Genomic DNA, 24,820 nt, shown 5'->3' with positions numbered 1-24,820 from the left:
AAAAAAATCAAACAAATATTTGAATGAATGTAACAATATAGCTAGACCAAAAACAAAAAAAAATCACACAATAATCACTGCAAGAAGATCCCACAGGTTATAGAAAACATAAAGGAATTTTAATATCCAAACAGGGCAAAAAATACTAGATTAATGACCCATTCATTAAGTGTGAATCACTTTAGGTTCTTTACAGTACCAGATGTATTTTAAAGTAAAATCTGAATGCATATCGCAGAGAATAAAACCATTTTAAAAACTTTTAATTTCCTTACCTGATACTAATGACAGTAGGTTTAGACTGAAAAGTCTTTGAACGATTTGTTTTAACACTAACAGTAAGATTTAAACCAAAGTTCGCAATGTTCCTGAAATATGAATTTGTTCAGTAGTAACCTTTTCATCATGAATAATACCACTTTCTTTTCAAAAAGTAGTCAATGTACATTTTAAGATCTGTGCAATAAAAAAATATACTGGCTAATGAAAAGTGTTATTACTTGAGATAGTCAAAATGAAAGAAAAACTCTATTTTTGCTTAAATTATCTATGCTCAAATAATTTACCCTGCATTCCACAGATGTGTAGTAAAATATTTCTGAAACAGAGAAAAATAAGGGTCCTAAAATAGAAGCATAAGCCAGAAGAATTTAAAAATAGCTCCTGATATTTTATTTTTTGAGTATTTCGCTTAAGCTGCTTTTGGTTGCATGCCCTGATCTGTAGAAGTTATTAACAAGGAAATAAAATTTCCAGGTATTTTAAAAAATCTGCTCATCTTTCACAAAGCAACTTTTAATGTAACAACACTTAAAAATACACAGTGACTTAATGAAACATCAGTACAACTGCATAGAATTGAGCTCCAGAGAATTATATACCTATTAGTTGTGTTTCCTGGGCTCTGGTTTACAAGAGTATTGGCTTAGAGACCAGCTTAGAGTCATTTGCTCCTGCTTTGAGGATACTACTGGCCAGGAAAACATGAAAATTTCACAGGCCTTTTCTGTTCCTAAATAAAATGCTAGGAGCTCTCTGAAGGTCTTAAAAACAACTGACCACCCAAATATGTATACTGGGGCCATTTGTGAGTCAAGGAAGAAGGGAGTATGTGAGTTTCACTGAAAACGAAACAAAACAAAATCTCCCATAACTATTCTAAGGGCCTTTGAAATGTACTAGAAATTTCAAAACTACAACAATGCCATCAAAGATTAAACCTCTAATGCTCGGAGCCACCCAAAAATAATAAAATTGGGAACTCCAGGAAAGCAGGTACCAAAAGAATAAAAACAATGATTGCACTGAGGATTCTCCTCTTTGAAGGCTGTTTAAAGAGGTAGGATTTTAAGGTTCTTTTGTTTGTTTATCTTTTGGCCTCTGAACATTTAAAAAATGCTTTGCCCAGCTGGTCCTTCAGGCTAATTCTGGAGTTCACAACAAACCCCAAGCCTGACATAAGGATTTTCTACAGTTTCACAGCTATCATTTGTACAAATTAAAATTAAGTTGATTTACTCTTTTTGAGTACATATACACTAGAAAATGGCAAATTAATGTATCTTTACATAAAATTTTGTTTCAAAATTCTCAAAAAACAAGAGCAGATGACTTTGCATTCAAAGACTACCAAAGTGTATATTTGATATTTACATGCAAACAACTTAAAACCTTATAAATCTCCTGTCAACTCTGCATGATACCTTTAACAAGGGAATGACATACAAAGTCTCCAAACTGTGCAAAATACTAAACTGGTCAAACATTTTACATAATGAAATAATACATGTAAATGTAGAAGTTGACACATGAAATTAGCACAGGTTCAAAATAACTCATCACATTTCAAAGATTTTCTTTAGTAACAAGTTTTGTTTTTATATTTCCTGGTACACAGCAAAATTTATCAGAAGATAAAAATTCTTTTAAACAAGGTCAACAGGGAGTTCTTGAGGCACCTTCTCATATAAAATGTAAGATGAATGCAATTAATCCATCTGAGAAAAGTTTTCAATCTAAGTGAACTTTTTTTCCCCATTTATTTTACAGAACTTTAATAAGGCAAGACGAATTTGTGAAAAAATGTAGATACAAAAATGATGTAAACTAATAATTTATATTTAAAAACCCCAAAGGGAAAATGGTAAAGATGAGATCGTTCAAACAATACCTTAAAAAAACAAAACAAAACAAAACAAAAACAAACCTAAAACAGAATTGTGCACAAGCTGAAGATTACAAAGAACTTCTAGGCTCTGCACAGTTTTGGTTTTTTTTTTTTAAAACATCTTTATATTACATGTCTGAAATCATATTAGGAATGCAAACTAAAACTGCACACTACTTTAGTGGAAAAAAGTTCAACATTGTGCAATTATCTGCCTCTTAATTTAAAAAAAAGTGGCAGCAATCCCTGCATTTGTATTTGAAACAAGGATCTGAGAAACTTTATTTAAAAAGTTGATGAATGCAAAAATTGGCAGACATCCAGCATCTTGTTTCTTTTTAAAACAATATGGATGGTAAGTAAATTCATGATTAAAAATTGAACCTTTTAAATAAATACATTGTATCTGACATTTGCACGGACTGATTTGATAAATCTTTAAGTAAACAACGGCTTTACTACACTCCCTGTAGCCTCCAGCCACTGGCTTTTAGATTCTGGAGTCCTTTTTCACTGGGTTTCATACCCTGCCACTCGATACCCTGCAGGCTGATTAGGCAACATGCTGCCATTCTGTCCTGGAGGAGGCTGCACTCCATAATTTGGTCCCATCCATGGTGCAGAAGACTGTGTCTGACTGGTAGAGCATGTGAAAGAAGTAGAGGGGAGGGAAATCCACTGATTAAAACAAAATATAATGCAAAGAATAAATAACATACACAAAGGAAATATACTTTTTCTGAAGCCCAAATATAAGAATTATTATGCAAGGAAAGCAAAAAAAAAAAGTTTTTTCTTCTTAAAAACAAGTAACCTCATAGGTTTAATTTGTGTAGTTTAATGACAGCTAAGAAAATACCTTTAATCTGTAAACATTTATCCCCTTTGACTTCAGAGAAAGCTCATCTTAGGAAGAAATTGTTTAAAAAAAATTTTTTTTTTAGATTTTATTTATTTATCTTTAGAGGGGAGGGGAAGGGAAGGAGAGAAGGACAGAAACATCAATGCATGGTTGCCTCTCATGAGTCTCCCACTGGGAACTGGCCTGCAACCCAGGCATGTGCCCTGACTGGGAATCGAACCGCGATTGTGTGGTTCGCAGGCCCGCACTCAATCCACTGAGCTACACCAGCCAGGGCTTAAAAATTTTTTTTAATCATCATTCAAGTACAGCTTTCTGCCTTTTACCCCCATCCCAGCACCCCCCCAGCCCTCCCCACCTCCTTATCATTTCCACACCCCCATTATTGTCCACGTGTCCTTTATACTTGTTCCTGCAAACCCTTCCCCTGAAATTCGTCTCCTTTCCCCTCTGATCACTGTCAGACTATTCTCAATTTCAGTGTCTCTGGTTATATTTTGCTTGTTTGTTCCTTTGTTTTGTTAATTAAATTCCTGTTAAAGGTGAGATTATATGGTATTTGTCTTTCACTACCTGGCTTATTTCGCTTAGCATAATGCTTTACAGTTCCATCCATGCTGTTGCAAATGGTATGAGCTCCTTTCTGCTACACAGAATTCCACTGTGTAAATGCACCCTACTTTTTTGATCCATTCATTTTCTGATGGGCACCTAGGTTTCTTCCAGCACTTGGCTATTGTAAATCATGCTGCTATGAACATTGGGGCACATAGGTTCTTTTGGATTGGTGTTTCAGAGTTCTTAGGATATAATCCTAGCAGTGAAATTGCTCGGTCAAATGAAAGATCCATTTTTAGTTTTCTGAGAAAATTCCATACTATTTTCCATAGTGGATGTACCAGTCTGCAATCCCACCAACAGTGCACTAGCGATCCCCTTTCTCCACATCCTCTCCAACACTTGCTGTTTGTTGCTTTGTTTCAGGAAGGAATATTGTCCAACTGGGTTGGACAAACATTGAGCAAATCATTTCCTAAAATAAACCTGACCATTTGCTATGACATTTATATTACTCAAAAAGGTAAAACAATTATTAGCATATGTAAGTTCGTAAAGTTTTTCAACATTAAAAATAAAAGATTATTATTTATTTATTTTTAAAGATTTTATTTATTTATTTTTAGAGGGGAAGGGAAGGAGAGAGGGAGAGAAATATCAATGTATGGTTGTGTCTCATATACCCCCTGCTGGGAACTGGCCTGCAATCCAGGCATGTGCCCTGACTGGGAATCAAACTGCAGTTGTTTGGTTCACAGGCCTGCACTCAATCCACTGAGCTACACCAGCCAGGAAATAAGATTATTTTTTAAATAAAAATTGTAAAGTATTTTAATTTCTAGTTTGTTTCTCAGAAATTTAAGCAAAATTACATAATTCAGGGTGTATCAAGAAGCTTCCATGGGAAAATAAACTCTTTTGCACAGAAAACATAAATAAATAAAACGATCAGCAACAAAATCCTATGAAAGAATTGCCAAGTGACCATTAGTCACAAGAAAGCTTACTATTAAGACCTTATTTTCTTTTTCCTTAAGATTTTATTTTATTTATTTTTAGAGAGAGGGGAAGGGAGAGACAAAGAGATGGAGAGAACTTTGATGTGCAAGAGAAACATCAATTGGTTGCCTCTTGCAAACCCCCAGTGGGGGACCTGGCCTGCAACCCAGGCATGTGCACTGACTGGAAATCGAACTGGCAACCTTTTGATTTGCAGGCTGGTACTTAACCCACTGAGCCACACCAGCCAGAGCAAGCTCTTATTTTCTTACTTAAATATTAGTTGCTTCATTACCCTAATTCTTGTAATGCTGGTTTAATAACTTCAAGGCAACATTTTTCTGGGAAAAATTTTAAAGAGATATACCAAAAACTATAAATTAAAAACCACTCTAAATAAGTCCTTCAAAGGCTAAAGCTATGCTTTAGAAAAGAGGGCCACATTACCAACTAATTACCATATTTTTCGGACTGTAAGGTACACCCCACCCCCCCAGCATTTGAGAGGAATAATGTTTGTTAATGCTGCTGTTGAGTTCTGTTTACATTTACATTGGTGAAATACCATGTTATTTATGTTATTAAATATTTTACCACATGTTTTGCTTAAAAAATTTTCCCATTTTCCTCCTCTAAAACCTAGGTGCATCTTATGGTCCAAAAAATAAGGTACTTAAAATCCCTTCCAAAGTTCTTGACGTTTTCAAAGGCTAATAACAAGCCCCGGCTGGTATAGCTCAGTGGATTGAGCACGGGTCTGTGAACCAGACGATCATGGTTCGATTCCCAGTCAGGGCACATGCCTGGGTTGCAGGCCAGTTCCCTGCAAGGGCCAGTTCCCAGCAGGGGATGCACGAGAAGCAACCATACATTGATGTTTCTCTCCCTCTCTCCTTCCCTTCCCCTCTAAAGATAAATAAATAAAATATATTTTTAAAAAGGCTAATAACAAAGGAAAAGAGCAAATATGCTTACTTAAATCCTTGCTGGTTCCATGCCTGGCCATACATTCCATATGCAGGTACCTGCCAACCATTAGGCATATACTGGCCAATTTGTTGTGCATTTCCATACCACTGGCCCCACTGGCCATAAGCTTGTGGATATCCGATTTGATTTGGCTATTAAGTAAAATTACAACAGATTATTAGCATTATTTGAAGTTAGGTCCTAATATACCACAAATAACTAAAATGCATAGGTATAACACATAGGGCCATCATTACATTTAAAATGAAAGAATCAACAAAAGTTTAGCAAGTCACTGCTTTAAAAAAAAAAAAGTGAGGTTATATTGCTGTAACCTGACCTGGTGCTCTGAATGGCATATTCTTTGTAAGGCAGTGGGTAATGTTCTAGTAATAAATATTAAACTCAGTATAACATTCGAGTGTTCCATATACTATTCATGACTGTTTCCTTTAGATGGGGAAAATACAAAGATTATTTATTTCTATATTCAGTGTACTTAAAGAACTTATAGTTTAGAATTTTCTTACTCCTATTTATAGTGATGCTCCATTTACAATTCCCTCATAGAAATCTTTGTGGGATCAAGTTAAACATTAAAGCTGCCTAGAAAAAAAAAAGCAGCAAAATGCTAAGGCCCTAAACATAAATATAACTACATTTTTTTCAATTGTGTCAACAATGCATGTCAGTTCTCCAAAGAGTATGTGAATAAATCTACCAAGTATTAAGAAAAAATTTAATACCCTGTTAGCTTTGTCGGAGCATTTTAAAATCCACTGTGTATGAGTCAATTGAGGCGGTCACATTCATCATGTCACAACTGCAATCCATGAGCCACCACTCTGGAACTATAATACATGTAGGAAGAGCCCTTATATACTGTCATTTTAGTATGAACTAGAAACTTATTAACATGGATTATCAGCAATTTAATTTTCAAATAACCTCATTATTAGTATTACTTTGCAAAGTCAAGAACCCTCTCACCTGTTGCACAGGGTTTATCATATCAAGAGTTTCTTTGCCCCAATAGCACTTCACAACGTGACCTTCAATGGTAGTTCCATTAACAGAAACAATTGCATGTGCTGCGCTTTCATGGGAGTTGAATCTATTAAAAACAATATTAACAATCATTCAATATAAATTGTTTAAAATACTTCAGAATAACATCTTATTTTTATTCTAAATCAAGTTGAGCCAGGCAGCTCATATACAAGAATCAATAAAACGGCATATTTTCTTTGCTTCTCCTACACCAAAGATCTTGTAATTCTGGAGAAACATTTTTTTAAAAATCCTCACCAGAGAATATGGTCACTGATTTTAGATTATGAGACTGACGCGCTGCCTACTGCGCTAAGAGGGCACCTTTATGGTCACTGATTTTAGTAAGCGTGAGGTGTGTGTGTGTGTGTGTGTGTTTGGCCGGGGGGCAGAGGGAGAGTAAGGGAAGAGGGGAGGGAATGAGGAGAATGGGGAGAGAGAGAGTGAAAGAGAGAAAGCATTGACTGCCTGCCTCCTGCATGTGCCCCCACCAAGAACTGAACATTTTGGTGTACGGGACGATGCTCCAACCAACTGAGCCATTAGGCTAGGGCTTGGAGAAACTTCTTTTAATACAGGATATTTTATTGGCTTTGTGTTGGAAGAAGGGAGCTATTAAAAAAAAACCTGGCAAATACACTAAATGCTAAGGGAAATTTTTATTTCTTTATAACCAAGGTAAATTTTTTAGAAAACCATTAAGTTAAATATTTAAAAATAATTTTGGGGGAAAAAAGATTAAAGAAAAAACAAAACTACCCCTACCGAACAAATGAATATCCTTTATCTGGAAAGACTCGAATTTCCATTATTTGTCCAAATGGTGAAAAAGTCTGACGCATTAGTTGTTCTGTTAAGACAAAAAAATTTTTTTAAACCCATTAAGTTAAATTAAAATCCCAGAAATATTAAGCTTTTCAGTTTAAAAATTAATCTCAAAATGCCACACAATTAAAGCTCCTATACCTGTTAGCCCAGAAGTGACACCTCCACAGTATACAGTACAGTTGCTTGGACTAGACTGATTTACGACCTCATCATATGAGAGCTGTTTGGTGTTTGCTGGGGATGGAAAGTTTTACATTTTTAATTCATTAAATAAAATGTTCAGAAAGAGAAATGCAGCATCAACTACACTACTATAATGGTAATATTTACCTTGACCAAATACTTATATAATACATATTACATTTGAATGAAAATTAACCCCCCCAAGAATGTCTACAATATTACCCAATACTGTCTATTTAATAGGAGACTTGACATTAGCGATAATATTTATTATTTATAATTACAAAAATGAAAACTAAGTACATTTTAGAATAGTAGTCTTGATTTGCTTCTCATCTAGTTCTGCAATAAGTCTCCGGGAACAGCTCTAACATTTAAAATCTAGTGTATTTTCCTCCAAAATTCCACATTTCCTTTTCTTCTCCAATACACCTACACTCATATGTACTCTTTGGAGCTGGAGGCTTTCGGGTTGCCCAGTTAGTTCTGATTTGTCTTCCACCAAGCCACTGGCCACCCATCTGTTGAATGGCGTTTTCTGCATCCTGTTCCACACAACATTAGAAATAACAAAGAACCCACTATTAGTTAATGTTTAAAAACTGTTGGCCATAGAGAAAACTTGTGTATGCTTTTCACAAATATTTTTGAATGAAAATGCTTTTTGAAGTACACAATATATGATAGCTCATCTAAAATGCAACAGTACTTTTATCTTTCTTTAGACACAGAAATAAAGAACATACTGACTGTGACCAGAGGGGAAGTGGCAGGGGGATAATGGGGGAAAGAAGGGAAGGGTCAAGGAACATGTATAAAGGACCCAAGAACAAGGACAATGGGGTAAGGGGTCGGGGGAGAGGGGAATGAACGGGCCAGGTGAGAGCAAGGGTTGGGGAGGGAAATTGGGACAACCGTAATTGAACAACAATTAAAAAAAGAATGTAAAACATAAATTACCTTTCTTTTATTTAGCTATCAGACTTTGGTAATGTTAATCAGCAGAAAAAAAACAAAGCCCCCAAACCCTTCTGAGGTAGCTGTTTTAAAAGTTCATGCAATAAACTGGACTATTATGGATGAAAGTCTCACTTTATAGAAGTTTGCTAACAACAGTACAGTGATACCTCAGTCCTCATAATTAAGTCATTCCAACGAGTGGTGAGCAAGTGACGACTGATGAAGCATCTTCTTTTGGGGGGGTGGCGTCATAACTTATACAAGTTCTAGCAGGTGTGACAAGTGGTGGACAAGTTCCAAAATCTGAAACATTTTTTGTCTTGTCAAAACGTGACAAGTTTGACGAGTTCTGAAGCTGACGAGTACTGAAGTGCCACTGTACTTAATTTCTCATTTCATTTAACAAGTAAACATTAAGCAACTATCATGTTTTAGTCAGCAGGCTAAGTGCTAGGGACATGTTGGTGAGTGAGGCAGACATGGTCTCTGCTGCCATGCTGCTTACATCTTTTGGGGGAACAAATAAAGTAATTACAAACTGTGTATGCCATGACAGACCAAAAGGTTGAGACAGAGGTTACGGACATGGGGATCTACTCTAGGGAGCATGATTAGGGAAGGTCTCTTTGAAATGACAGCTGAGCAGAAACTGAGAGGAAAAGGAGCTAGGCAAGTCACACCACCAGGGGAAAAAGCCCTGGTAGAGGGAAAAGCATTGTAATGTGTGTAAAGGCAGTAAAGAGATTCATATGCACCTGAAAGAAGAATGTGAAAGATGACTAAATTTCAGTGGAATCTAGTGAGCAAAAATGAAGGGTACCAGAAGAAAAAAAAAGAAAGATTTTAAGTAAGAGATTATCATGCTCTAATTCATGTTTTAAGAAATCTGTTCTTAGTGCTAGGAGGAGAATGGTTTAGGGAGATGGGTAGTAAAAGGAGAAAGATACTTTATGAGACTAAAATAATACCCAGATTTAAAAAATGTTTGCAGTCAGGACTAGTACAGTAGCAGTGAATGTAATCTAAAGGAAATCAATAGAACTAGGGGGTACATAGTAAGTAAAAGGAGAGGAATCAAAGATATTTCCTAATTCCTTCTTGGGTGGTGGGGAAGGACAGTACCACTAGCATTTACTGAAATAAGAAACCTGGGAGGGAGGAGGAGAACAAGTTTGAGGGAGAAACAAAGAGCTCCACTGAAGACACATTAAGTCTGAGATGCTTATAAGACTTAGATGAAGACCATTTATTTATATGCATGGAGCACAAAGAAATAAACTGAACTGGAGATATAAAATTAGAGTCATGAGGAAAAATGAGAGAGAGGAAAGAAAGCATCCTGGGACAGAGCCCCTAAAAAGCAGCAAACCTGAATATTGATTGGGGAAAGGAAAAGTTGACAGCTAAAGTGACTAAGGAGTAGCTAGTGACGAAGGAAGAAATCCACAAAAGTATACTGTCACAGAGCCAGGAACTGAACTTTAAAAGAGAAGTGTTGGTTGACAACAGTAGAGAGATACTAAAGAGAGAGAGAAAAAAGAGCCAGTTTAGAGAGAACTGAGAAGTAACTGGGGTGCAGCATTGGTCTCCATGTGTCAAATGTGGACTTAGCAAAAGAACAGGCAAAGTCAAGGATAAAAGCCACCTTGAGACCCACAAAAAGGAAATACTACTGTAGCCTTCTCTTATATATAAGGAATATGTGCCAGAATCCTCAGTTTATGCTTGAAAATGCAGATAGTACCAAACCCTATATATGCTGTTTTTTCCCTATTATATACATGCATACATACATATATACCTATGATAAAGTTTAATTTATAAATCAGGCATAGTAAGAGATTACTAACAGTAACTAATAAAATAGAACAATTATAACAATATACCATAATAAATGTTATGTGAATGGTAGTCTCTCTCTCTCAAAATATCCTAGTGTACTGTACTAGCCTTGACATAGATGAATTGCTAGCATCTATTCTTGTGCTTTGGGTCCATAATTAAGTAAAATAGGGTTACTTGAAAACAAGCAGTGAAATACTGCTATAGTTGATCTGATTGATAATAGATAGCTAACCCACACACGGGTAGGTAGTGTATACTATGTGGATAACAATGAACAAAGAGATGATTAATGTCCCAAGTGAGATGGAGTGAGATTTCATTACATTACTCAGAATGGCATTAAATTTAATACTATTGTATTCTTTTAAAGAAACATTGTTCACCATATTAACTAGTTTGTTGAACGTCATTTAGGTAGCCTTAATTCAGTAAGACTGTTGTCCTTATAAGAAGAGAAGCTGATGTGGATACACACAGAAGGAAGGGGACCATGTAAAGATGAAGACAAAGATCCAAGTGATGCAGCTACTAGGTGAGGATACCAAGGATTATAGGCAACTCAAGGTGTTATTTATTTATTTTCAGAGAGAGGTGAAGGGAGGGACAAAGGGAGAGAAACATCGATGTGTGAGATACATCCACACTGATATGTGGACTGAGTGTCAGCCTGCAAACTAAAGGGTCACAGGTTCAATTCCCAGTCAGAGCACATGCCTGGGTTGCAGGCCAGGTCCCTGGTGGGGGGTGTGGGAGAGGCAACCACACACACTGATGTTTCTCTCCCCCTCTCCCTCCTTTCCTCTCTCTAAAAGTAAAAAAATCTGAGGAATTCCTGTATAATAGCTTTTATTTTTCTCAGTGAAGCACAAGGCAGGCAGTTCAGGGTGATGATGGAGAAGAGTAAAGAGTATTTGAGGAGATAGGAGGGGATATGAAATAGTTAACAAAGAATGTGGCCCTGGCTGGGTGGTCAGTTGGTTAAGAACGCTGTCTGATGTACCAAAGTGGTGGGTTGGATCCCTGGTCAGGACACATAGAATAAATAACCAATGACTGCACAAATAAGTGGAACAACAAATCAATGTATCTCTCTCTCTCTCTAAAATCAATAAATAGAAAAATTTAAAAAATAGGACATCAAACTTACTAGAAAAACAGGTTTGCAAACATAGTACCATTTGCTCATCTAATGTGTGTGACCATTAAATTAGAAGTGAAATCAGTTTTTCTCTAGCAGTATTCACTTATGGCAGAGTAGGCGAAAAAAGCTATGTTCAATCAATATCGCGGTTTGCCTAGTGTGCACAACATGGGTAGAGGCAAAGGGAGTAAAGTAAATGCAATCTGGACTTTGGCACTTCACAACACCAGTGTCTAGCAATCGTATCACAGGTTTCATAAAATCTGAAATGTAAACTCAAGAAGATTAAATTAAAAGTTGCTCAAAGTTGTAGTGATTGTCAGGGTTCAAATTCATCTCTAGCTAACTCCAGGGGCCACCCACAGATATCCTTTGCTATCTGATTCTATTTCATACTAAATATGCATTTAATAGTGATTTTTATGTAGCAGGGAAGGGCCTTGCTCTGGCCAGAGTACTGGCCTGCAAACCAAAGGGTTGCCAATTTGATTCCAGGTCAGGGCATATGCCTGGGTTGCAGGCCAGGTCCCCAGCTTGAGACATGCAAGAGGCAACGATCGATGTTTCTCTCGTACATTGATGTTTCTCTCCCTCTCTTTCTGTCTCCCTTCCTCTCTCTAAAAATAAATAAGTAAAATCTTTCTCTCTATAAAATATATACTATATCTATATCTATACACACACACATATATTTTATATATATAGCAGGAGACTTTATTCCATTATCTCAATAGGAAAAAGCAAATTCCTATCCACACACATACACACCAACCCTCCAAGGAACTCACACTATTTGTGGTATCAGCCATATATATAAGGTATTTTCCTAACTATTATAACAGTAAAGCTTTCAGAACCAACTATATTCTCACAGTTTTTATTTTTTCATCTCACAGAAAAGAATTTTATAATTGGTAGATGGGACAATACATGGTGGAATTTTGTGTTTTCACTTCTCAATATGCTTTACCATTTACATTTTTTCTTCTAATATGTGGGTTCTTCCTGACCTCTTAGGTTCATCCACTTTCTTCACAGGTTTTTCCACTTTCTTGGAAGACATTTTCTTTTCTTTTTTTTTTTAATTTTTAAAGATTTTTTATTTATTTATCTTTAGAGGGGAAGCGAAAGAGAGAGGGAGAGAAATATTAATGTATGGCTGCCTCTCAAGCATCCCCTGCTGGGAACTGGCCTGCAACCCAGGCATGTGCCCTGACTGGGAATCGAACTGCATCGTCTGGTTCATAGGCCCGTGCTCAATCCACTGAGTTACACCAGGCAGGGCGGAAGACATTTTCACTTCATGAGGAGATGATAGCTATACTGCATTATACACTTAGATAATCTAACCACAAGACACAATGTTCCTGTGTGAACTGCGCAATGCTACTGCATTCTACATCCCTTTACCTGAATTTGTAATCCACACAAACATTTTTAGGGCAGAATTTTTATTTGAAAAGTAAATTTTGGGCAAAATGGTTGCATGCTATAGCAAATATTCCTCACCAAGAACTCATAGTAAGGGATAACCAGATATTAGTTCCAATTTAAGTAGACACAGGAACTAGAAAAAACAAAATAGTCTGACACTATTTGGCATAACTGCAAAAACCAAGAAGGAACTAGCACAATAACTGATGCTGATATTCAACCTGAAGCCACCAAGAAATTATGTATCTATTTCAAATATTCCCTTTACTAAACTAAGAAAAGTCTTTTCTAAAACACATTTTATACTATTAAAAACTTTCAATGGTTCATTCTAAGGCACTCTTACACAGAAAGCACAGTAAATCTGTACTTATCATTGACAAAAAAGTCATAACATAGAGGCGATATAAAAAACCCCGCGGTTAATGAAACCTTTAAGATTAGTGCCTATCAAATACCCTACTCCTTTATTTTTGGAAGTGTGATATCTCTGCATTTAACTGTTTTAAACCTTGAGTTACCACACTAAAACATTAATGACTTTATTTGAATTTGTAATACGTTTTCAAGGTTCAAACCTCAAACCATACAATACAGGGAGAAACTTCCCTCTTTGCCCCCCATGTGCCACGTAGAGTGCCTTCTTACCTACTCGCTAACAGAAAACGCTGAAATAAGGTTGTTTATGAGCAAATGAAAACACATACATGCATACACACCACGTTCTCTTCCCTTTCACACCTAAATAAGCTTTGCCACCTAACAATGTACCATGGAAATCTTTCCATAATCTGTACTTACAAAGCTTCCTCATTCTTTTTTTAAAAGATTTTATTTTCAGAGAGAGGGGAAGGAGGGAGAGAGGGAAAGAAACATCCATATGCCAGAGCCTCTCACATGCCTCCAACAGGGGACCTGGCCAGTAATCCAGGCATGTGCCCTGATGGGGAATCATGAGCGCCCAATCCACTGAGCCACACCCGCCAAGGCCTTTTTTAAAAAGTACCTACAGCACAGTACTAGATTGTACACAGGATACACCAAAGGTTTCTCTAGCTGTCACATGAAATGAGCTTTTCCTTTCTTTATATACCCTACTCTCACTTCTCATTTGATAAATTGCACTGTCCTTCCTTTTCTCTGCAAAAACCAGGAATTTCAAATCCATGTGAATTAGTATTTAGTAAATGTTTATTAAATGAAAGAAATGATGAAACATTTCAAATACATTAATAAACCATTTAAAAAGTCCCAGCCCATTAGAGCATTTTATTAGCTACTTTAAAATTATCATAGGAGTATGAAACAGGTTGACAAAATGAGATTTTCAATATCTTTGGCTGATAATTTAAACATGTCCACTGTCTATATTCTGAAAACATTTTATCAGTACTTTGCAAGCATAGGTACTAAACAGAAGTTGAATAAATGGCCAAACAGGAGAAAGAACATATCCTTTAGCGAAGGTGTTAATTTTCAGTGAAATGAACAAATGGCATATGAAAGAAAAGATTAGTAACTAAAATAAAATGAGTACTTTCATTCTTTACTCTTGAAGCACTGTACATGCACTTTTTATCAAGCTCACCCATTTGTTGAAAAAAGAGACAAAGCCATATCCCTTAGACTTTCCTGTTGCCATGTCTTTTACCACTCGGGCGTCTCTGAAATCAGAAACAATCAGAAGTTCAGGTTTGCAAACTCTCCTGTGGATATCAAGTGAGAATTTCACACACAACTCATTTTCAGGTTTCACCTTCATTAAAATGAACCTTTAACGCAAATTCACCTTTTATTCTATAAAATTTATCATGTACTAGCAAATGAAGCTTAATTTTATAACATGCAAATCAATAACTTCTTAAATATGTCTGTATACATTGTACAGAAACTGCCTCCCATTTCGAAAGTTTTAAACTTTTAAATACTAAGCATGGTGAAGACAGCTATTCAGATCAATTACTTAACCACTTATAGGGTTCACAGGCACATTAGATGAATGGCTTTGTTTAACCATGCAATTTATAATTTGCTATTTGATACCATATACTACCTAATCACTAAAAAATTAAAATAGAAAACTGGAAACTAAGAAAATGAAAAAGTTGTATATTCCCTAAATTAAGTAAATTATTTTCTCAGATCAATTCATATCCCCCCTCTTTATGGACTATTTGTAAATTTTGATAACTTGACATTTTCAGAAATGCTAAATAACTGAAGAAAAATACTACACACACACACTTTAGTTTTAAACTATATATGAAAGGATTTTATACTGCATTTTAAAGTAGCAATCACATAAGATTGATTGGAAACTACAAGATATAAGAGCAAAATTTTAAAAAGTCAGAAAGTAAAAAAGCACGCCAACATTTATCCATTGTGAACCGTAGCTTGTAGTTAGCCAGGGCAATTCTGTCCATTCTTCAGAGATACTCTGCAAAATAACCAGAGCCCTATTATTTGAGATTGAGTAAAAAACCCAGTCATGATAGCTAAAACTCCATACCTCAAAAAATTGGACTCAAATTGTGCTTCACAGGCAATCTGCTTTTAAGTTAGCCAGGCATGTCACAATGCTTGTTCTCTCAGGACACATGAACAAAACAGGCACTTTCACAACAAAAACCCAAGTCAGAAAGCCATGCAATATAATTTTATATTAAGTATACATAAGCATATTTTGATTAATTTAGGAGTGATTTATGAAGTGTTTAGGGTCAAAATGACAAAGACGTAGGGGTAAAAAGGGAAAACTAATGCTAGTCACTTCTTGTTATGTAAAAATACTTATTAAATTATCTGAATGGTACACATGCATTAATTTGGTAGCTGATTCACTTCTATACCAAAACTTGTTGGATTACCCTAAACTCGAGGAACGGGAACAGTTTACTATATTAATTAGGTAAAGAACTACGTTTTTTATACTAAATATTTTACTAGGTCATCATTTACTGTGTATTTTCTGTAACTCACTGTTGTAGGATCTCTACTAAGACTATGATAAGCACCTTTTAATATATAGTTACCAACTTATTTCCTTTAACAAAAAATATAATCAGGAAATGATGCTACTCTACTGAAAATGGTTCTTTTAAATTTAGGAACATGCTCTTTGGGTAGCCCAAAGCTTAAACATTATTTATATATCACTACAACTAAAAATTATAAAACTTAAAGAAAGGCCTTACCCAAGAAAAACTAATATATACATAAATAATCATGGTTGGCCATAATAAAAGCTACAGACTATAATTACCATACCAAGGTATTTAACAAAAAGAAATTACTGATCCATGATTAAAAGGTCAAGAAATTACTAAAATCTGAACATCCTTTAACTTAACTTCACTGATTGTTAAATAATCTTTATCTAATCCCAAACTATAATTCCCATGTTTTCAGAAAAGTTACTTGAAGAAAAATTAAAACATTTAATAAAATACCTATTTAATCTGTTAAAATGTTAGAAAACTTTTTCCCAGGGGTTAAGTTTCAGGAAATGTTAGCCTTGAAATATATTTAATTCTTACTTATTTTTGACCGGATTCTCTAAGGAAGCAGCAGCAGCAAATACCTAGACCAGGGTTCTTTAATTCTCCTTTATTCTTTTTATGGTCCTATGACTACTTTGAAATTATGATAGAACTTACAAAGATACTCCATACCAAAAATAAAAACACAACATTTGTATACAGAAATTTATACAGCCTTTGAAAGGCCAACAGTTAAGACCATCCAGTCTAGATATTTGAAAGCAGGCTAAAGATCATCAAGATCCTAAGACAGACTAAAAGGAACAATCAAGAAATTAGAACTTATTTTCCTAATCAGTTCTCATACAGAAAAATATCAGCCCTGGCCAGTGCAGCTCAGTTGGTTGGAGAATCTTCCCCTAAACAGAAGGTTGCAGATTCAGTCTCCAGTTAGGACCCATGTGAAAGGCAACTGATTGACATTCCCTTTCCTTCTCCTCTCTCTAAAATCAATAAGCAAGTCCTTGGGTGAGGATTAAAAAAAAAGTCACCTACCAGAAAAGAATCTATTTATAAGCCCTGATCTCGACAACTGCCTTTAGAGTTGGTACCTTATTATGCATGTTTATTATCCTACCAATGAAGTACAACTCTTCAAATGAAAACTCTCCCAAAACTCATCACCAAACTATTGGAATTTACTTTCCTCCTCACCTCTATTTGCTGTTGGTCTGTTCATCAAACCAAACCAAAGCTAGTGTTTCCTTCTGATTTCAGTTAAGAAAATTTACTCTCTTTTAGCTGGAGCAACAATAATAAAGCAACCAGAAACCCTAACAAAATTCTCTTTTCTAAATTCAATAATTATATGTAAGAAAGTACTATAATTAAATTATTATCCTCATTCTATTATGGCATGTTTTTCAAAATAGTGAAGTTCTTTTATGATAAATAATGCCTTGAGTGAGCTATTTACAAAGGGCTTAAGCCAATTAATAACAAATGCAAGCAAGACAGAGCTTCACAAAAAACTAAAAGGCATTACTGTTATTGCTGTTAATAGTAAAAACAAGAGGGTAAATACCTTGGAATTAACACTTAGTAACTGCTCTTGGGGTTAAAATGAGGTTTCTTTTTGTTAAAATAGATTAACACAAAATGCATGGTATTATAAAGTGCCCAAAAGGTCTAAATTCTTCAGTCACAGAAGGAGTTTACTAAAGATTATGATCAAGCTAGCAAGACACTTATATATGGAACAAGATGTACAATAGTAAATCTGTCTCAAAAGCTAATGCCAACTGAAAAAAAGATTTTAAGATAACTGAAGACAAAAGATTTATTTATCTGTAGGAAACAATCTTTGGCTCTTAATGCTTGAATAGTTGCTAAACAATGCAATACATTATATTTGTGTTAAAATTAATGTCCAAAATTCACAAAAAATTTCAAAGTACTTTTAAGATTGTTCCTAATTAAAAGTATTTTATCTTCTGTTACTTACGATATCCTTCCAAATGGTGCAAATGCAGCTTTTATATCTTCAGTCGTAATTTCTGGACTGAGATCACCGACAAAGACATGGAAATGATCTTTTAAGGGGAAGGAAGGGGAAGTGAAAAGAAAAATAAAATTTTAGAATTTAAAAAGTGCTAAAATTTATTCAATAAAGTTTTCTTAAAATAATTTATGGATTTATAGTAACATATAAGCAAAACACTATCCTATATCTATACAAATCCTATCAATTTTAAACAAAATAAATAAAGGTAACAATACAGAAAAGACTGTCCTAAAGACTGATACACTTAACTGGAACTGACAGTTATATTTCTTATTATAACCAATTATTATACTGGTCTAAGAAAATAAACTACTAATATGATAGATAACAAGTGTTGCAAAAAATTAATGACTTAATTACCATTTTAATAGTAATTATTTACATTAATCAGTTTACCACTCTATTAAAGCTTTACAAATTAAAATAAAATAGTGGTATTGTGACTTATGTAGACTAGATTTGCCTCAGTTAAGACAATTCACTGAAGCTAGCTACATGATATACTTGGTTTAACCATAGTTTGTGAAGAACAAGCAAAGAAATACCTTGCATTGCAACAGTTTGATGTTAAAGTATTTGACAGTTTTCTCAAAAGCCAACAGTTTTGGTTGCCCAGACATTACACCATTCAGTTTATGTGAATCCATGTGCATGTGAACTAAGACTGAAGGCAACAGAATGAAAACAGTAATCCCTTCACTTTATATTAGAACCATTAACAAAGCATTGGAGAGAAATAACCATCCCATGTGAAGTTTAAAAAAAAGACAATGCTCAAGAAAAACATGTAAAAAATACAAAATAGTTGGATCAACACTTAAAATAGACATATATATCAATTTTGACAAAGTATATTTGGAAAGAAAAGTTACTCCTACTTGGCAGGCCTTAAGCAAGATATTGGGTTGTCATTTGGTAAACACAGTTTCAGAAGCAACTCAAGCAATCAGGAGATCTGGATATGGAGCATAGATCGTGACCTCAAGGAAGCAGGGTATCTTGCCCTTTAGTTGGTGAAAGTATTTCTAAGGCATCAGCTGCCTCCAAGAGGGTCAGAGAGCTTGGAATAGCACCAAAGTGGTGGACAAGCCACACTTGGTCAACACTGGGAAGAAGGGGGAAAAATATTGCCAGAGAAACAAATAGAAACACGACCTCCTCCCTCCCCACTCCCCCCAACATCAAACAAAAAAATTTCAGGTGGTTAGTGAATACCCTTTCAAGAGATTTCATTTTATGTTTAAGAAGATACAATTACCTTGTGAACGCTGTGTGCTGACAACGGTACTACCTGATGACAAAGATTAGATTTGTTCTTAAATTTATTAACACAAACACATTCAATCATATCTAAGGATAATGATCAAAACATTACTGCAAACACATATGATGTTTAATGCTTTACAATAAAACTACTGTGTACAATAAAAACAAATGTTCAAAGAGTATAAAATATACTTACTGCTTGTATCTTTCTTTTGACTGCTGGGGGTTGTTGCCCAATTCACCTTGACTTCCTAAAAAAATTTTTTCTACATTTACACTCTATAAAAAACCCCTCAAAATCAGGTATTACAAGATTTGCATCTATAAACACATAGGAAGGTATATATCTGAGATGAAATGGATACTGGTTCTGGTCAGTTTGTCTTTTAACCTACATTTACACAAAAAAAATGTTGTCAAATCTTCATCTTACATATGAGGTCTGTCCGGGAAAAAGGCCAGCCATGGTTAATATGACAAGAACGGTATGTACAACATCAATGTAACCTGGCAGTCAAGGAGAGTGAATTGAAATGCACTTGTGTGAACAATGACAACTTCACTCGCAGTGGGGGTGGTAGATGCCATTGAGTGAGCATGTATACTGTGTGGCTGTTGCATTCCAAATGAGCAAGTTGAGCAACGAATCTGCACCAAATTTTACATTAAGCCTAAACATTCCTCCTTGGAAACTATTTGGATTCAGAAGGCTGCAGCTATGGGAAACTGGTGACTGGCAGCTTCATCATGACAATGTGCCCACTCATGCATGATGTCTTATGCAGAGTTTTTTTTTGTGAAACATCAAATCACCCAGGTATCTCTACTCCACTATTGTCCAGATTTGACATCCTACAACTTTTGGCTTTTCCCAAAACCAAAACCCACCTTTGAAAGGAATGAGATTTCAAACTATTGATGAGATTCAGGAAAATACGATGGGGCAGCTGATAAAAATCCCAACAAAGGATTTTACTGAGTGTTTTAACAGTGGAAGAGACACTGGGAAAACAGTGTGAGGTCCTAAGGTGTCTACTTTGAAGGGGCCTTAGGCCTCACTGTCCTAGGTACAATGTTTCTTGTATCTTTATTGCTTTCAATAAACACTTCCATTTTTCATTGTGCATGGCTGGATACTTTCTGGACAGGCCTCATACTTCTGTTAACATTCAACCAATCCCCTTTCTTATCTAAAATACCAATGAATTTTCCCTTTTATTCTTCCCATTCGTATCCAATCAATGTTCCTAGATGTTTCACCCAAGCTTGAATAATTCAAAAATACATGTGGAAGGCACCATGAAGAATATGAACATAACATGCCCTCTAATAGCTTTTATCCCACCTTTTTAATAATAAACACGATCATGTTCTATAAAGTGAATGTAATGCTTCTAAAAAGAAAACAAAACTATGCAATTTAAAATATCCAGTGCAAGTCACCTTTAATTATGACAGCTTACCTTACCCATTATCTTCCGCCCATTCATAGCAGCTAGTGCTGCAGCTGCATGACGATGCTCATAAAACTCCACAAAACAATATGGGTCATTACCAGCTGTCTGTTGAACAAAATACACAACAACCAATTTTAAGTTTTATACTCCCATTATCTTAAAATTTGTAACATCAGTTATCAGGCCATAAAGAATGGAAGGTCCATTCCACAAGTAAATCTTTAGATAAGAAAGCAAACACTTAAAACTGAGGGTTTTTCTTAAATCCTCACCCAATGATATGTATATTGATTTCAGAGTGGGGGGGGGCGGGAGAGGCAGCAAGGGAGAGACAGAGAGAGGTAATCTTTTGGTTACCTCCCGTATGTGCCCCAACCAGGGATTGAACCTGCAACCCTTTGGTGCACTGGACAATGCTCCAACCGAGTCACCCAGTAGGGCAAAATAATGAGCTATTTTTATAGAAAACTATCTTCATCAAGTTGTATTATACTACTATGTATAATTTAATGTTTTATTAGTGACTAAGTGCCCTAATTATGGACAGATAATATATAGCTACACCTTCATCATTATCATAAAATACAACCTTTTCTTTAAGCTACAGAGGTTGTTTGACTAAAATCCTGTATTATCAAGTGTTGGTATTGGCTTTTATTTTTTAAATTTTTATTTTCCAGAGGGGAAGAGAGGGACAAAGAAAGGCAGAGAAAGAAAGGGAGAGAAACACTGATGTGAGAAAGAAACATCAACTGGTTGCCTTTAGCATGCCCCGAGTCAGGAGCCTGGCCTGCAACCCAGGCATGTGCCCTGACTGGGAAAAGGAACTGGAGAGCTTTTGGTTTGCACTATGATGCTCAGCCCACTCAGCCACACCAGCAAGGGTGGTATTGACTTTTAACAACTTTTCTGTCTCTTCCCTGTGATATGTTCCCTTTTTATTGCTATAAATGTACATATATTCTTGGTGCCTCTAGCTTACTGAGCAGCAGAAAATCTCATTCAACCATCTTAAACTTGTTTCTACAATATAAGAGGTATTCTGGTAGCTAAAGTTTTAGAATAGGCTTTAGAATTTGGACTTTCTGATGTCATTTTTTTAGCTGCTTCGTAGTCTTTTTAAAAATTCTCTCCTCTTTTCTGCTGGTGTTCCAAGTAGTTGACATTTGATGATATGTGAAGCCTGGATGTTTTAATGTAAATTAAAGCAGAAAAAACATCCACTATCTTATACCTATCAGTGTAAAATACCAAATGACATCATAAACCATTTGAAAATTCTTGCTATAATCTCCTAAGCAGGATTGTTAAAATAATGATTCTTAAGTATTTTAGAGTAAAGAGGTGACCACAAATTGATATTGAGACTACCTGTTACTTTATATTAAAAACATGAAGGAATTATAAGCATGTTTTTCAAGTTGTCTAATTCAAATACTACACTTGATAAATGAGAATTTTAGTATACAGATCAATATCGACAGGAACCCGAAAGTGGTTAGAAAAAGTAGCTTATACTTATGAGTAGTAAATGATAAAAGAATGTTCACTTCAGTTAATTGATCTGTACCCAGAAAAAACTACTTTTTAAATAAAAACAATCTAAGCATAGACATTATCAACCTTAATATTCCATGATGTGTAAAATTCGTAAATATGGACATCATATGAATAGAATGGAATTTAAGACTTTAATAATAAAAACAAAATGTTAATCTACACCTTTGAGTGATAAAAACCCAAAATTTATATAAAGTGACAAAGGCTAATCCTGCTAGTCTTTTCTGTAAGTTGGGCAGTCATTAACATTTTATTTTAATTTTTAAAAGATCTTATTTATTTTATTTTTAGACAGAGGGGAAGGGAGGAAGAAAGAGAGGGATAGAAACCACACACTGAGGCAACCATCAGTGTGTGGCTGCCTCTTGCTCGCCGCCTACTGGGGACCTGGCCCACAACCTATGCATGTGCCCTGACCAGGAATCGAACTGGTGACCCTTTGGTTGGCAGGCTTGTGCTCAATCCACTGAACCACACCAGCTAGGGCTAACATTTTTTTTAAATCCTCACCTGAGGACATGTTTTTAAAACTGATTTATAAAGAGAAGAGGTGGGAGAGAAAAAGAAATAGATAGATATGAGAAGAAATATCTACTGGTTGCCTCCCATACTTGCCCTAACCAGGGACTGAACCTGAAACCTCTTAGTGTATGGCACAACACTCCGACCAACTGAGCCACCCTACCAGGGCAGTCAGTAACATATTGCCTAGTAAGATCTTTAGCAGTCAAATATCTAGAATGACTAAGGGAGAGACTGGCAGCCTACAAAGCAGCAGAGAAGATTTGTATTTAGATAGTTCAATCTGGGTTTACATTCTTGCTTTGCTCATTTCTGCATATATGAAATGGGAATAACGTGTGCTTTACACTACTTCTGTTGAGAACCTGTAATAATGCATTAACATTAAATAAGAGGCAAGCATTCCATAGATGCTATTACTGGGACAAGGAAGGAGATCCATATCAATCAAAGATTTTAAATTTTCCAATTTCTCCTTCTTATCTTTTTCCATTTGTCAGAGGGATCTTTTCTTTTTTTATCCAAGGGCATATAAATATTGAATGTGACACAAAAACACTTGAGTACAAAGGTCAAAAACATTAGTTGAATCCATCTTTATTACATGCAGGTGACTCTGACACTTTAGGAGAAAGGTCTGACATTTTCAAATCTTAGACAATGAACAAAAGCCAACTGGATAAACAATTACTTTTTAATTACCAAGTAAAAAAAGAGATAAACTGGAAAACAACAGAAAAAGTAGCAGATACACATTCACACACACACACATGATTTTCTTTCCTGGGGAAAAGAAAAACAAAGAGTCCATGAGATAAAAGAATTTCTCTTGGCCTGGCTGGTGTAGCTCAATAGATTAAGCACGGGCCTGTGAAGCAAAGGGTTGCCGGTTCAATTCCCAGTCAGGGCACGTGTCTGGGTTGCAGGCCAGGTCCCCAGTAGGGGACACATGAGAGGCAACCACACATTGATGTTTCTCTCCTACTCTTTCTCCTTCCCATCCCCTCTCCCTAAAAATAAATAAATAAAATATTTTTAAAAAAGGATTTCTCTTTAGCTGTCTTCCCTATCAAAAACATTATATATATATAATGTATACATATTTTACACATGTCTTTTTATACATATTACGACTCAGGGTTAATACCAATTAGAGGAATTAATTCAAGGCGGTTTCTATACATTAAGATCTGATGGATGGTGACTGCCATAATGCAAAAAAACCCCTTGAATCATGACCTTTGAAAATAAAGTTAAAAACATATCCCAGTATCAAATATCTATTATTTTTGAGCCAATTTCCCAATCTAACTATAATAACTAAATCTCTAGATTATTAGCCTATCAAATGATACCATATATAAACAATTCTGATGCTTCACTGCAAAGAAAGAGCCTACATATATATAGTTCTCATCTGCTCTAGAAATGATTAATTATATTCTTCTTCCTTTATTTAATAAAACATATTAAGCTCAGTGGTCAAAATGGATTCATTACAAATTCACTAAAATCCCCATGAATTCAGAGTATATAAACCACTTTAAAAGATTTAGAAGTAATGGATTTAAATAATGTACATAAAAAAAGAAAGTTAAGTTAAAATACCCTTACATCCATTATCATTTTGCAGTTTTTACAAGGTCCAATCTGGCTAAAGAGCTGGAGAATTAGAGCTTCTGTCACATCTCTGGAAAGGTTACCAACGTATCTGAAACACAAAGAAAAACAACTTACCATTTTAAATTTACTTCTTTGGACCAGTTTCTAAAGTTGCTTACTGAAAAATGGATATAGGAAAAGGAAGATCTTTACCTGAAACTATACAAATTTACTACTTGGGAATAGCTTATAATAGTTTGCTCAAACTTTTAAATCTCTCTCAAAAAAAGATGTACTATAATGTAACTTGCAATTACAGTAGACACTGCTAGTAGAGGGGAAGCTAGTGTGTGTTTTGTCAAGGTATTATA

At 35.3% G+C, this 24,820-nt stretch overlaps 1 protein-coding gene across 11 annotated transcripts in view; it reads right to left on the bottom strand.

Annotated features, from left to right (window-relative positions):
• The window catches only part of TIA1 (TIA1 cytotoxic granule associated RNA binding protein), a 34,702-nt gene continuing 9,882 nt past the window's right edge, over positions 1-24,820 (bottom strand). The window contains exons 1-13 of one of the 11 annotated variants that reach the window (XM_037048148.1): positions 24,462-24,558; positions 20,772-20,870; positions 19,505-19,559; positions 19,301-19,333; positions 18,588-18,706; positions 17,983-18,070; positions 14,585-14,660; positions 8,053-8,161; positions 7,572-7,667; positions 7,371-7,455; positions 6,546-6,669; positions 5,562-5,707; positions 1-2,804 (exon numbers count right to left, since the gene is read on the bottom strand). In XM_037048148.1, the coding sequence (XP_036904043.1) occupies positions 2,678-2,804; positions 5,562-5,707; positions 6,546-6,669; positions 7,371-7,455; positions 7,572-7,667; positions 8,053-8,161; positions 14,585-14,660; positions 17,983-18,070; positions 18,588-18,594 (858 nt within the window). In that variant the 5' untranslated portion in view covers positions 18,595-18,706; positions 19,301-19,333; positions 19,505-19,559; positions 20,772-20,870; positions 24,462-24,558 and the 3' untranslated portion in view covers positions 1-2,677. Of the gene's footprint in view, positions 2,805-5,561; positions 5,708-6,545; positions 6,670-7,370; positions 7,456-7,571; positions 7,668-7,919; positions 8,162-14,584; positions 14,661-15,370; positions 16,922-17,982; positions 18,071-18,587; positions 19,334-19,504; positions 19,560-20,771; positions 20,871-24,461; positions 24,559-24,820 lie in introns of those variants that run through there. The other 10 variants (XM_037048146.1, XM_037048147.1, XM_037048149.1 and 7 more) reach the window with 10 other exon arrangements.

Source organism: Sturnira hondurensis, unplaced genomic scaffold (assembly GCF_014824575.4).
Source record: "Sturnira hondurensis isolate 20B ecotype Veracruz unplaced genomic scaffold, ASM1482457v3 Scaffold0006413, whole genome shotgun sequence".
In the NCBI taxonomy this organism is placed as follows: domain Eukaryota; kingdom Metazoa; phylum Chordata; class Mammalia; order Chiroptera; family Phyllostomidae; genus Sturnira; species Sturnira hondurensis.
The sequence above is the reverse complement of the archived record's forward strand: the minus strand, read 5'-3'. Positions and strand labels throughout refer to the sequence as shown.